At 44.2% G+C, this 13544-nt stretch overlaps 1 protein-coding gene across 5 annotated transcripts in view; it reads right to left on the bottom strand.

Annotated features, from left to right (window-relative positions):
* Positions 1 to 9655: 9655 nt before the first annotated feature.
* Positions 9656 to 13544, bottom strand: part of KMT5C (lysine methyltransferase 5C) — a 101710-nt gene continuing 97821 nt past the window's right edge. For all 5 annotated transcript variants that reach the window (XM_073571109.1, XM_073571112.1, XM_073571108.1 and 2 more), the window contains one exon: positions 9656 to 12344. In XM_073571109.1, coding sequence (XP_073427210.1) covers positions 10819 to 12344 — 1526 coding nt within the window. In that variant the 3' untranslated portion in view covers positions 9656 to 10818. The remainder of the gene's footprint in view (positions 12345 to 13544) is intronic.

Raw genomic sequence — 13544 nt, 5'->3', positions numbered from 1 at the left:
AAAGGCTGGAAGGACCTGTGATGAGGTAAGTCATGTGACCCAGTGGGCGTGGCTATGGACCATATAATGTGGCCAGGGTAGGTCACATGGGGGTGAATGCTGGGACCTGGTTGGTCCAGTGTGGAAGGTCCCGCTGAGATGCGGCTTCCTGCCTGACAGCACATGTGGACGCTGTGTTTAATGGCTGCAAGTGCCTGAGAGTTCCCTGGAGGGAATGAATGTCTGCAGTATGGAGAAGCAGCCATGAGAGAACCCTGACGGGGTGAGATATAACTGTGAAGCTGAAAAGCCTGCGTATTGGACATTGCTAACAGAGTGAAGCTCTGTCATGGACGCTATGCCGTTTATATATTGCTGGTCATGGTTTATGATGTTCAATAAACTGCATGGACCGTTCTGAGTTTATGGAAAACCTGTGCCGTATCTGATTTTGTGGCTGCCAAGTGAGTGATCCCCTACTTAAATGACATCGCTACCTCACATTATATATAAAGCTGAGTGTATAGCCCCACCCATTCCGCATAGCCACATTCACTATAATATCCCACAACATCCCGTCAGCCAGAGCTACCGGACTACTACCCCCAATATCCCACATCATCCCATCAGCCAGAGCCACTGGACTACTACCCCTAATATCCCACATCATCCCCTCAGCCTGGAGTCAGAACCAGAGCGCTGTGTGGAATGGTCCTAACTTCCATAGTGGGGATACCTTTAAGAGAGGCCTGGCATCAGAACCATAGCGCTGAGTGGATTTGCCCTGACTTCCATACCAATGATCCCTTTAATAGAATCCTGGGGTGAGAATCAGAGCGCTGAGGGATTTACCCTAACTTCCATACCGGAGATCCCTTTAAGAGAGCCTGGGGTCAGTACCAGAGCATTTGAAGGCAATTGCCAACTTCTATACTGGGGATCCCTTTAAGAAGGGCCTGGGGTTAGTACCAAAGCGCAGAGTGGATTTGCCCTAAATTCCATACCAATGATCCCTTTAAGAGGCCCTGGGATCAGAACCACAGAGCTGAGTGGAACAGTCTTAACTTCCATACCAGGGATCCCTTTAAGAGAGGTCTGGGGTCAAAACCAAAGCGCTGGATGGATTTGCTCTGACTTCCATACCAATGACCCGTTTAAGAGGGAAGATGTGCCTATAGGATGGAGGATGTGTGATGGGTATATGGGCACGGGGGGGGGGGGATTCATTTCTGTCATTTGCTCTGTGCTCCTTTCAGGGGGGCAGACTATGGCTGGGAGCTTATGTTCCCAAAGATGCTACATTTCTCCCACCATGTCAGTGTCTGCTGAGGCGTTGTCAAGTGGGAAAACTCTTGGTCATAGCAACCAATCACAACTCAGCTTCTTTTGAACAGCTCTGGTGAAATGAAAGATGCTTCGTGATTGGTTGGTGATACACACATTCATTTTTATATATAGAGACTAGCTGAAGAGCCCTGCGTTGCCCTGGCATAATAACTAAATGTGGTTAGTTATAACAAATTATAATTATCCCCCGTCCCATAGTCCTGTGCCCATATTCCCATCATACATAATCCACCATTCCACAGTCCATTGCCCATATACCCATCAAACATTTCTGCCATCATATAGTCCCATGCCCATATACCCATCATACATATCCTCCATCCCAAAGTCCCGTGCCCATATACCCATCACCCATCCTCCATCCCATAGTTCCGTGCCCATATACCAATTATGACATCTTCGCCATGGCAATGCCATTATGACATAACTGTCACCTCTGCAACTCCTTATGACATCAGTGTCGCCATGGCAACCATATATAAAGCTGAGTGTATAGCCCCATCCACTCCGCATAGCCACATCTAGGCCTCTTTCACACTTCAGTTTTTTGCAATCAGTCACAATCCGCCAGGTTTTGAAAAAAAAAACGGATCCTCAATTTTCTTTTGAGGATCCGTTTTTTTCCCCATTGACTTCCATTAATGGCGGATTGTGACGGAGTGCCGTCCGTTGCATCCGTTTTTGTTGTCCGTCACCATCCTCAAAGATTTGAAAACGTAGCTTGCAACGTTTTTTTCTCCGGCGGATCCACCAGACACTCATTTAACCCGAAATTCTTTCTGGGTGCCGGAGAAAAAAGAAAAAGAAATCTCTCTCTCTCCTTTTCCAGGCTGCGATTCCTTTAAAATTCTTCATTTGTCGCATCCGTCAAAAAAACGGATGGGTGGCATCCGTTGTCATCAGTTCTAAAACGGATCCAACATCCGTCCTTTTGGCGGATTGTGACTGATTGCAAAAAACTTAAGTGTGAAAGAGGCCTTATATATAAAGCTCAATGTGTGTGTGTGTGTGTGTGTGTATGTGTATGTCCGGGATTGGCATCCGCACCGTCACAGCTACAGCCACAAAATTTGGCACAGTCACGTCTGGACCCCGAGAGCGTCATAGGCTATGTTGTGAGGCGAAATTTTAACCCCATCTACATAATGGGGAAAAAGTGTATCAAGCCCCGCCCCTCATGTCATAATGGTTGCCATGGCGACGCTGATGTCATCATAGGTTGCAAGCCCCACCCGTCATTATGATGTCATAATGGTTGCCATGGCGATGCTAATGTAATAGGTTGCAATGGTGACGGTTATGTCATAACGGTTGCCATGGTGATGAGGTCATAATGGGTATATGGGCACGGGACTATGGGATGGAGGATATGTGATGGGTATATGGGCACTCGACTATGGGATGGCAAATATGTATGATGGGTATATGGGCATGGGATGATGTGTGATGGGTATATGGGCACTCGACTATGGGATGGAGTATATGATGGGTATATGCGCATGGGACTATGGGATGATGCGTGATGGGTATATGGGCATGGGACTATAGGATGGAGAATATGTATGATGGGTATATGGGCATGGGACTATGGGATGATGTGATGGGTATATGGGCACTCGACTATGGGATGGAGGATAATTAGAATTTGTTATAACCACAGTTAGTTACTATGCCCGGGCAGCGCCGGACTCTTCAGCTAGTTCACAATAATATCCCACATCATCCCGTCAGCCAGAGCTACCGACTGCCCCTAATATCCCACATCATCCCGTCAGAGCCACCGGACTACTACCCCTAATATCCCACATCATCTCGTCAGTCAGAGCTACCGGACTACTACCCCTAATATCCCACATCATCCCGTCAAAGCCAGTAAAAGTAGAATAGTGAAATTGCACAGAAACATGGTTCACTAAGATCCCAGGTTTTCTACTGATCAGGCCGATATTCTCACTTATCTGCCACCATAAATATCAGTGTCATGCTTTTCACCAATGGACAGGCACAAACCTTATACATTAGTACAGTAGAGAAACCTTCACACACATTTTCATGCACCGTCAACTTGTAATTTGTCTGGCTGAGTTGCTCATGGATGTGCAGCATCTGTATGCAGTATAGTATCATATTTAATGGGTTGTTATGGGAAAAGCATTACGTGTTATATGGGTATATTCAGGTGAATTGTGGGGAAAGTAGCACTTTAAAAAAAACTCACAGCATCAGAGCACAGTAACACATCAATAATGCATAAAAGTGTCTGAGAAAATATTAAATCCACATGACATTTAATATGTGCACATTCCTACATTCATGTGTCACTTAGTGATACCACACGGGAGGGGGGATTCATTTCTGTCATGTACTCACTGCTCCTTTCTGGAGGACAGACAATGGCTGGAGCTTATCTTGCCAGGGATGCTAGATTTCTCCCACCATGTCAGTGTCTGCTGAGGTGTTGTCAAGTGGGAAAACTTGCGCATAGCAACCAATCACAGCTCAGCTACTTTTAACCAGCTCTGGTGAAATGAGAGATGCTTAGTGATTGGTTGCAAGGAAAACTGTTGGTCATAGCTACCATTCACAGCTTAGCTTCTTTTGAACAGCTCTGGTGAAACGAAAGATGCTTCGTGATTGGTTGGTGATACACACATTGATATACAGTATATATATATATATATACATATACATACATACATACATACATACATACACACACACACACACACTAGCTGACGAGTCCGGCGCTGCCCGGGCATAGTAACTAACTGTGGTTAGCTATAACAAATTATAATTATCCTCCATCCCATAGTCCCATGCCCATATATCCATCACACATCATCCCATAGTCCCATGCCCATATATCCATCATACATATCCTCCATCACATAGTCGAGTGCCGATATACCCATCACACATCATCCCATGCCCATATACCCATCATACATATTCGCCATCCCATAGTCGAGTGCCCATATACCCATCACACATCCTCCATCCCATAGTCCCGTGCCCATATACCCATTATGACCTCATCATCACCATGGCAACCGTTATGACAAAACCGTCACCATTGCAACCTATTAAGACATCATCACCATGACAACCATTGTGACAGCATCTTCGCCATTGCAACCTATTACATTAGCATCGCCATAGCAACCATTTTGACATCATAATGAAGGGTGGTGCTTGCAACCTATGATGACATCAGCGTTGCCATGGCAACCATTATGACATGAGGGGCGGGGCTTGATACACTTTTTCCCCATTATGTAGATGGGGCAAAATTGTTTGGTGAATTGGAACGTGCGGGGTTAAAATTTAGCCTCACAACATAGCCTATGACGCTCTCGGGGTCCAGACATGTGACTGCAAAATTTTGCGGCTGTAGCTGTGATGGTGCGGATGCCAATCCCGGACACACACACACACACACACACACACACACTCTGAGCTTTATATATTCGATATATTGCTAAACACAATACATCCCTCAGAATACCAAATAATGTGCTCAATAACCCCTTTCCTACATTAGACGTACTATTCCGTCCATGTGACCTGGGACCTAAGTCCCAAGGACGGAATAGTACGTCTAGCGCGATCAGCTGCTCTCACGGGGGGAGCGCAGTTGATTATCACAGCTGACACCCAGCACTGTGTGTCAGAGGCGGTCATGGACCGCCCCAGACACGTTAACCCCTGGCACAATGCGATCAAACACGATCGCAGTGTACCGGGGGTTTAGGGAAGCATTGGGAGGGGGCTCCCTCCGTGCTTCCCCGAGACCCCCACAGCAGCGCGATGTGCAGCACTGCTGTGGGGGTCTCCTTCCCTGCAGGTCCCCGAAACCAAAATGGCAGCGGGGACCTTCGGGGGCCCGCAGGGAGGCGGCTTCCTCATGCCTGCAAAGCGCCGTCATGAGGAAGCCTGCAGCACTGCCTGTGACAGATCACTGATCTGTCACAGCGATCTGTCACATGACAGTGATGTCCCCCTGGGACATTGTAATAAAGTTAAAAAAGAAAGTGTAAAAATTAAAAAAAAAAATTCCCTAATAAATTCATTTTTGGAAAAAAAAAAAAAAAAAACACATTAAAAGTACACATATTTGGTATCGCCGCGTCCGTAACGACCCACCCTATAAAACTGTCCCACTAATCCCTTTATTGAACCCCTTAAAAAATAAAAAAACAAAGAAAAAAATAAAGCTTTATCATCATACCGCCGAACAAAAAGTACAATAACACGAGATCAAAAAGACGGATATAAATAACCATTGTACCGCTGAAAACGTCATCTTGTCTCTCTAGGGAAAAGTAATAAAATAAAAAAAAATAAAAAGTATTTATTTCCATTTTCCCATTAGGGTTAGGGGTGTGTTGGGGTTAGGGGTGGAGTTAGAATTGGGGGGTTTCCACTGTTTTGGTACATCATGGGCTTTCCAAACGCGACATGGCGTCCAATCTCAATTCCAGCCAAAAAAGTCAAATGGCGTTGCTTCCCTTCCAAGCTCTGCCATGCACCTCAATAGTGGTTTACCCCCACATATGGGGTATCAGCGTACTCAGGACAAATTGCACAATAACTTTTGGGGTCCTGTTACTCTTGGGAAAACAACAATTGGGGGTGAAAAGATAATTTGTGGAAAAAATGATTTTTTAATTGTACGGCTGTACGTTATAAACTTCTGTGAAGCCCTTGGGGCTTAAAAGTGCTCACCACATATCTAGATAAGTTCCTTGGGGGGGTCTAGTTTCCAAAATGGGGTCACTTCTGGGGGGTTTCTACTGTTCAGGCACATCAGGAGCTCTCCAAACTTGACATGGCGTCCGATCTGAATTCCAGCCAATTTTGCAGTGAAAAGTCAAACGGCGCTCCTTCCCTTCTGAGCTCTGCCATGCGCCTAAACAGTGGTTCCCCCCCACATATCAGGTATCAGCGTACTCAGGACAAATTGCGCAATAACTTTTCCAGTCCAATTTCTCCTGTTACCCTTGGTAAAATAAAAAAATAAAAATTGAACCTGAATTTTTTTTGTGAAAAAAAGTTAAATGTTTATTTTTTTTTTAAACATTCAAAAAATTCCTGTGAAGCACCTAAAGGGTTAATAAACTTCTTGAATCTGGTTTTGAGCACCTTGAGGGGTGCAGTTTTTAGAATGGTGTCACTTTTGGGTATTTTCTATCATATAGACCCCTCAAAGTGACTTCAAATGTGATGTGGTCCGTAAAAATAAAATGGTGTTGTAAAAATGAGAAATCGCTGGTCAACTTTTAACCCTTATAACTTCCTAACAAACAAAAAAAAAAAAATTTGGTTCGCAAATTGTACTAATGTAAAGTAAACAACTGGGAAATGTTACTTATTAAGTTTTTTGTGTGCCGTATCTCTGTGATTTAAGAGCATAAAAATTCAAAGTTGGAAAATTGCGAAATTTTCGCCAAATTTCCATTTGTTTCACAATAAACGCAAGTTATATGAATGAAATTTTACCACTAACATGAAGTACAATATGTCACGAGAAAACTGTCAGAATCACCGGGATCCATGGAAGCGTTCCAGAGTTATGACCTCAAGAAGGGACAGCGGTCAGAATTGTAAAAATTGGCCCAGGAGTTAACGTGCAAACCACCCTTGGGAGTAAAGGGGTTAAATAGATTAGTGCTTCTCACTGTGCTCCACTGGCGTACAGCCAATGATGGCAGACCATGCAGCTGCTGAGGCCTGGTGACAGTGCAGGAGCCGCTTCCCTCCCAACTCTGTATAAGCATCCTGGAGGCCGATAAAATTGAAAGTAATAATGAAATAGGGAGCGTCACTTTACGCATCTTCCTTCTTGACGTCTCAACATTGCGCATGCAATAATGTCACTAGATGGCGCCTCCTGTGCTGAGATGTGCAGCGTTTCAGAACGCTCACTGCGGGAGAAGGCGGAGTATTGTATTTTTTTTTAAATTGTGGTGACCATTCATTTTTCTGCAACTTTTAAAGCCCAAAGTATAAATGCATTACAAAAAAAAATAAAAAAATATATATATATATATATATATATATATATATATATATATATATATATATATATATTTTTTTTTGGCTTTCATCCTAAGTCATGTGACAGGGCTCGTTAAAGCGTCGATAATGACTTTTGGGATTGCTCCTTCCAATAGGTGACACTAGAGTTCTAGTGCTCTTCCTCTCTGAAATGGTAATATGCATTATTAATTTCTCAGAGGAGCATTGCATGGTCTCCTCACACTAGTATGCCAGACATGTCACTTTCCACAAGGAGAAACGATACTCATTTATCCAACATTTGAAGCAATGGACTTCTATGGTGCAGCTCAAATTGTTTTCTTTAGCCAACCATAGAATCAATGGGTCTGATACTGAATGTTTTGTCAAAGTAGTAGACTTGTGAGAACTCTACCAATGTGACAGATTTGACCCCATCAAGATCTAGTGATTTTATATATTTTTTCATTACACAGCCATATGAGGGCTTGTTTTATATATCACGAGTTGTAATTTTGAAATATAATCTGAAAAATACAGTATAAGATGCACTTTTTTCCCCAAAAATTTTGGGAAAAAAATGAGGGTGCATCTTATAAGGTGGATATTACCGGCGGCGGAGCAGGGTCCCAGGGTTGCTGCAGGTCGGGATGAGGGGGTGTTCCGATGTGCGTCGCTGCGGGTGAAAATGGCTGCCGTTCTCTGTGATGCGGGGGGCTCTGCCAGCATTTTGTGAAGGCCTGGAGCCCCCTGCACATCCATTACTGCGATGCGGTGGCCTCCGGGAAAATGGCAGCTGGGGGCGACCTATGCTCAGATTGAGATCTCAGCACCTGAGATCTCAATATGTGCATCCGCCGCCCCTGGCGGACATCTTCCCGAAGGCCACCGCATCGCAGTAATGGATGGGCGGGGGCTTTAGGCTTTGACAAAATGCCAGCGAAGCCCCTTGCATCACATCCATTTTCACCCTCAGCGGCGCACATTGCAACACCCCCCTCATTCCAGCCTGTGGCAACACGTCACTCTTGCCTCATCTAGCAGCGACCCTGAGACCCCACTTCACCACAGCCACAACCCCTGATAAGCAATAATGGTATGTCTCCACGGGGAGTACTGGCAGCACTTTGGATGCAGCGGAAACCCATGCTCCGCCCCCTTTGTACACGCGGTAAATCACCGCATCCTATCCATAGACAGGGTTATTTATCTTGCGGAGACTGAGCGTCTCCACAAGATAAAATGACATGCTGCGATCTGGAAAGACGCGCCACATGTCCAGATACGCAGGGCAGGCAGATGCGGCCCTGCACGCATAGTGGAGACGGGATTTCGTAAAATCCCCTCCACTATGCTGTAACATCTGGACGCTGCGGCTATACGCAGCGTCCAATCCGCAGCAAATACTGACTGTTTCCGGACCGTGGAAACATACCCCAAGACGCATGTATAAAAGTTTTTTTTTCCCCTATTTTTCTCCTCAAAATTTGGGGTGCGTCTTATAATCTGCAAAGTACGGTACCATTCCCAGTTTGCAGTACCATTTGGTAAAGGAAAAATAAAATTTCAATTGAGGAGAAATTGTGTTTTTTTGTGCAGTAAATATGACTTGGCAAAAATAATTCTCCAAGTTGGTACAATTATGGCAATACTAAACTTAAGGTTTTTTTGTAAATATATGTTATTGGCTAAAAAAAAACAAAACATAACTCTGTAGAAACCAGACAAGCCATTTTTTTCACAATGGTTCTCTTTAAAAAGAACCCATCATTTACCGTAAACTATTTTAATTTCTTACCTGGTGTATCCATCACTGGTTCTCCAGCATCTGGCGTTTTTCACTTGTTAATGCACCTCTCCACTCCTGAGCCTCCTCTCTATATAAAATTGGACTTGTTAGTGCAACCTGGGATGATCCTCGTGGGAGGAGTTTTGAACCACACCCACTTGCATATTATGACTATTTATTTATAGACACAGAAGAGAGGACCAAATCTCATGAATGGAGAGCATGAACAAAAGAAAAAGAATTCTGCATTTGCACCAGAAAAGCTATTTTCAGCAAGTGATAGGTTCCCTTTAACTAGTCCTTCTCACCTTCTATTCCAGAATGCTCCTTGCTGCCCTCCAATACAACATGGTCTGGTGGGCAAGTGCTGGTTGTTGCGATGACATCTTGTTAGTCCTACGCGCTGCCGTTACCTAATGTAATAGGATGCTACATCACTGCTTCCAACAGAAATGCAAGAAAGACCCTAGAAACATTATCCTGGCCTAAGATTGCAGCCAGGGACAGATTACAAAAAGCACGTTTTGTGAAAAAAGTGTTTGTAAAACTTTATTCTTGTAAAATAAAGTCTGGAGCTTGAAAAGACTGTGGTGGAGGTCTGAATATGGAGAATCGAGGCAGAACATGAGAGCGACAGCTTTAGGCTATGTTCACATGGCACAATCATGCTGCGGATTTATACCACAGCTGCCTGGTGGCGCAGTGATCTTCCCACTGTTGTCCTGCACAATCACTCAATCTTGCAAAAAAAAAAAAAAAAATACGGTTATGATCATAGTCTCGCCGGTGAAACAGCAGTTTCCCTGCAAAATGAAGGACACAGACCTGCTGTGATTAAAGCCAGAGCCTGTGACTGCAGCACTGCACTATGTGCACAGGAGGCATATGTCCAACGGACTTTCCATCAACCTAATAGTATAATGTGGACACAATTTTACTAAATCTCACTTTTATACCAAAAAGAAAATCCACAGCATAAATTGAGTAGTTTTGCAGATGTGACGACCACAATAGGTCAATTTTTGCTGCATGTTTTCAGCGTGGATTTCAAATCTTACCAGACAAATTTTTGTATCTGTGGTAAGTTCGCACTATTCGCTGTGCCATATGGACATATTCTTGTAGTAGCTATACACCTTCCTCTCCTCGGTCAGGGCCGTACGATGCACCGGACAATAAGCAGCGGCGTTCTCGGTGTATTCTGCTCATGTTGTACAGCAAATGATGCTTTATACAGTACAGAAATGGTTCGGTAATGACATACAAAATCTTTTAGTGGTATAAAAAAAAAAATTCAATCCAAAAAAAAAAAAAAAAAATACTTTTGCAATAATGACATAGCACCTTAAATATTAACACAAGGTAAAACAAATACAGTAACTGGTGGGGTGCATAATCCATTACTAATTAAAAGGAACTGGAAACACTTGTATAAAAAAAAAACAAAAAAAAAAAAACACAAATCTATCTTAGAAGTGGGGTAAAGCCAGATCTCACAGAATTGTAGATTTCCATCTGCTTTGGAGACTAAGGCAAACTGGTGTGTAAATAATCCTAATAGTGGCTACTAGTAAAAAAAAATAACAAAAACGGAGCCCATGGTACCCTAAAACTTCTACTCCACCCTCTACACAATGCTTTGGAATCATTAACATAACAAGGGAATGATGTAGATGGGAGAATGCTCAGTTGGGTTCGTCACTAGATGTAGACGCAATGTCCAGATCGATAGATCCATTGGTGACCACAAGCCGGAGTCTCTTGGAGGGTGTGAAGGGATTAAAAGCCACTTTTCTCTTCTTGCCCTCTGCAGTCAAAAATTCAGATTCCTGTGAGGTGTATAGAGCATTCACCGCCTCCTCTCGCATGGGTGCCAGGCACTCGTGTGCTCCTGTAACAGAATGCCTCCTTTTAAGATTATTGTTAAACCCCAGTTCTACATATGGCTTTAAGGACAACTTGGGATCCAACTGCATTTCAGTGAATAGCTTGGGTGGTGCAGAACGACCTTTTTGAGCTTGAGCACTTGCAGCTCCACCGACGGCTATTACATGACCATTAAACTGACCCTCAGGTGGTTTGAGAGGACTTTCTTTTTGTACCAATGAAGCCTTATCCTCAAAATGCACGGATCTTTGTTTTCTTGGGCGCGCCTTACTTTCATATGACCTAGTTAGCGGTATTGAGGGGCCCCTTTTACTCTCTTGCTCGATGGGATCACAGTGTACAGCAGCAAACAACGTGGACACCTTAGTTTTTAGCGGCTCATGCGCTTTTCCAGGACGCAGACTACATTTACCCATGGACTGGTGTGGATTTTGAGCGCTTGTGTTGATGGGCAACTCCACTTTAGATTTGCTCAGATTTACAGTGAGATAACGAGTCAGTCCATGCTTTTTGGCTGAAAAAAGGTCAGACTGCAGTATAAGGGAGTCGGCGTCATTAACGCTAGCTGTGTTTTCAGGTACAGAAGCAGCTGGAGATTGGTCCTCTGCCTCCTGAATTTGTAATAGCATTTCTGAATGTGATCTACTAGAGTCTACGGGGGACACCAGAGCATGTGGTTGTGGATGCTCCATAGAGAGATCAACATCAAAGTTTTGCCAATCTGACTCCTCTATGGGACTTGGCGCAAGGATTTCCACCATTTCACTGTCCACAGAATTGGTGATCAGACCTCTCGACTGTGGATCACTGCAGTCTGAGAAACTCTCACGCTGTTCCACTAGAACTTTTTCATGTGTACCTTCTTCATTACAAGACGGAAGGTTTATTAAAAGGGGACTTTTGGCATTTTCAACTAAAGCCACTGTTCTAGGTGGCTGAGATAATTCACATGAAGGAGGTTCTGATTGCTGGGCTGTGTCAAAGCCTAAACCTAGTCTCAGCTGGCCCGGCATGATAGTTTGCCTTCGGAGTCTTACTACAACTTCCTTTCCAAGTTTACAACACCAGTTGTGCGTTGCTCTCCGGGAAACAGGAAAACCTCGACGACAATTTCTAAAGTTATGCACGACAATACGCACTTCCTTCAGGATGGTCCCAGGGGGCAAGGAAGACTTCACAGACATTGGTAGCTTCATTCTTTTATGAGGTTTTAATTTACTACAACTAGAGCAGGAATATGGAGATGAATAAGGAGACCTGAGATGTGAGGAAAAAGTGCTATTTTTGCCAAATTTCGGGCTGAGGCCGTTTGATCTCTTGGTACCTGCAAAGAAATGTAAAAAATATTTAAAATAGGCTGAGAAATTTTACACTTAGAGCTCATTCACCTGTCAGTTTTTTACATTCGAGTGCTGTCCACATTCTTCACAAATTGCACTCAAGCCCATGATTTATAGACCTGTTTACACGTCCGTGCAAAATCGGAGACCAGTCAGATCAAAATCAGCAATGCAAGTTTAGGAGTCTGTTTGGGAGTGGAGGGAGAAAACTGAGCACTTAGATGCTGACAGACTTTCCCCATTAGAAAAAATGATGACGCTCAGACCAAATTCAGACAAACTGATCAAGACAGTGGTGAATGTTCAGACATTTTCTTGCATGAAAAAAAAAAAAAACCCACAATCACAGACATGTGCATGAGCTCTTACATTGAACAACAAATCAGTACAATAGTTAACCTTGACCTAAACAGACCCCAAAATCAGCTGCTCTATGTAAATTTCACCCCAATAAGAGCCAAAGTGTACCGTAGACCAAGCTACAAGTCTGCTGACATGGTGAGGGAAGTGCTCCGCTCAGTGATCGAGGGGCTGTGTAAGTCATAGCCATCTGTCAGAGAGCCATAAGGGGATGGTGAACTGAACCCGCAGGATGCAATCGGCTCGTAACATTAAGTTTGCATTTTGATTTATGTATGTTGCCCTTACAATCAACCAGTTCAGAACCAGGCTACCTACACCTCAGTTCCTGACCAGGCATGTCATCGCGCCCTCTGCTGAATGTCAAAACCAGAGGACCCAGAGACAGAGCAGTGCACGGTGGTGGAACGGGGACAGGTGAATATTGCTCTGCCCCCCATCATACTCACCCTCTCCTGGCGCACGGTCTTCTCTGCAGCCCCTGCTTCTCCCTCGGTTGTCTTCTTCCTGCATTCAGCGGGCACGTGGGACTGCTCATTAAAGTCATGAATATGTGCATATTCATTACTTTAATGAGCGGTACCACGTAACCCTGAACACAGGCGCAGGAGACCTATGGAGAAGCAAGGGCTGCAAAGACGTGCCAGGAGGGGGCGAGTATGGTCTCTGACACCCCCGCTCCCCCTCCAACCCCCCCGGTATATATGAGTCGTGTATAACCCGAGAGGGGGACTTTCAGCCTTAAAAAAAAAAATGGGCTGAAAAATCTCACTGTGTGTGTGTGTGTGTGTGTGTGTAAGTGTGTGTGTGTAATATATACATAC

This window comes from Dendrobates tinctorius, unplaced genomic scaffold, assembly GCF_039654945.1.
Source record: "Dendrobates tinctorius isolate UK_male_01 unplaced genomic scaffold, ASM3965494v1 ptg000028l, whole genome shotgun sequence".
NCBI lineage: Eukaryota > Metazoa > Chordata > Amphibia > Anura > Dendrobatidae > Dendrobates > Dendrobates tinctorius.
This window is presented reverse-complemented; position numbering and strand designations above follow the sequence as displayed.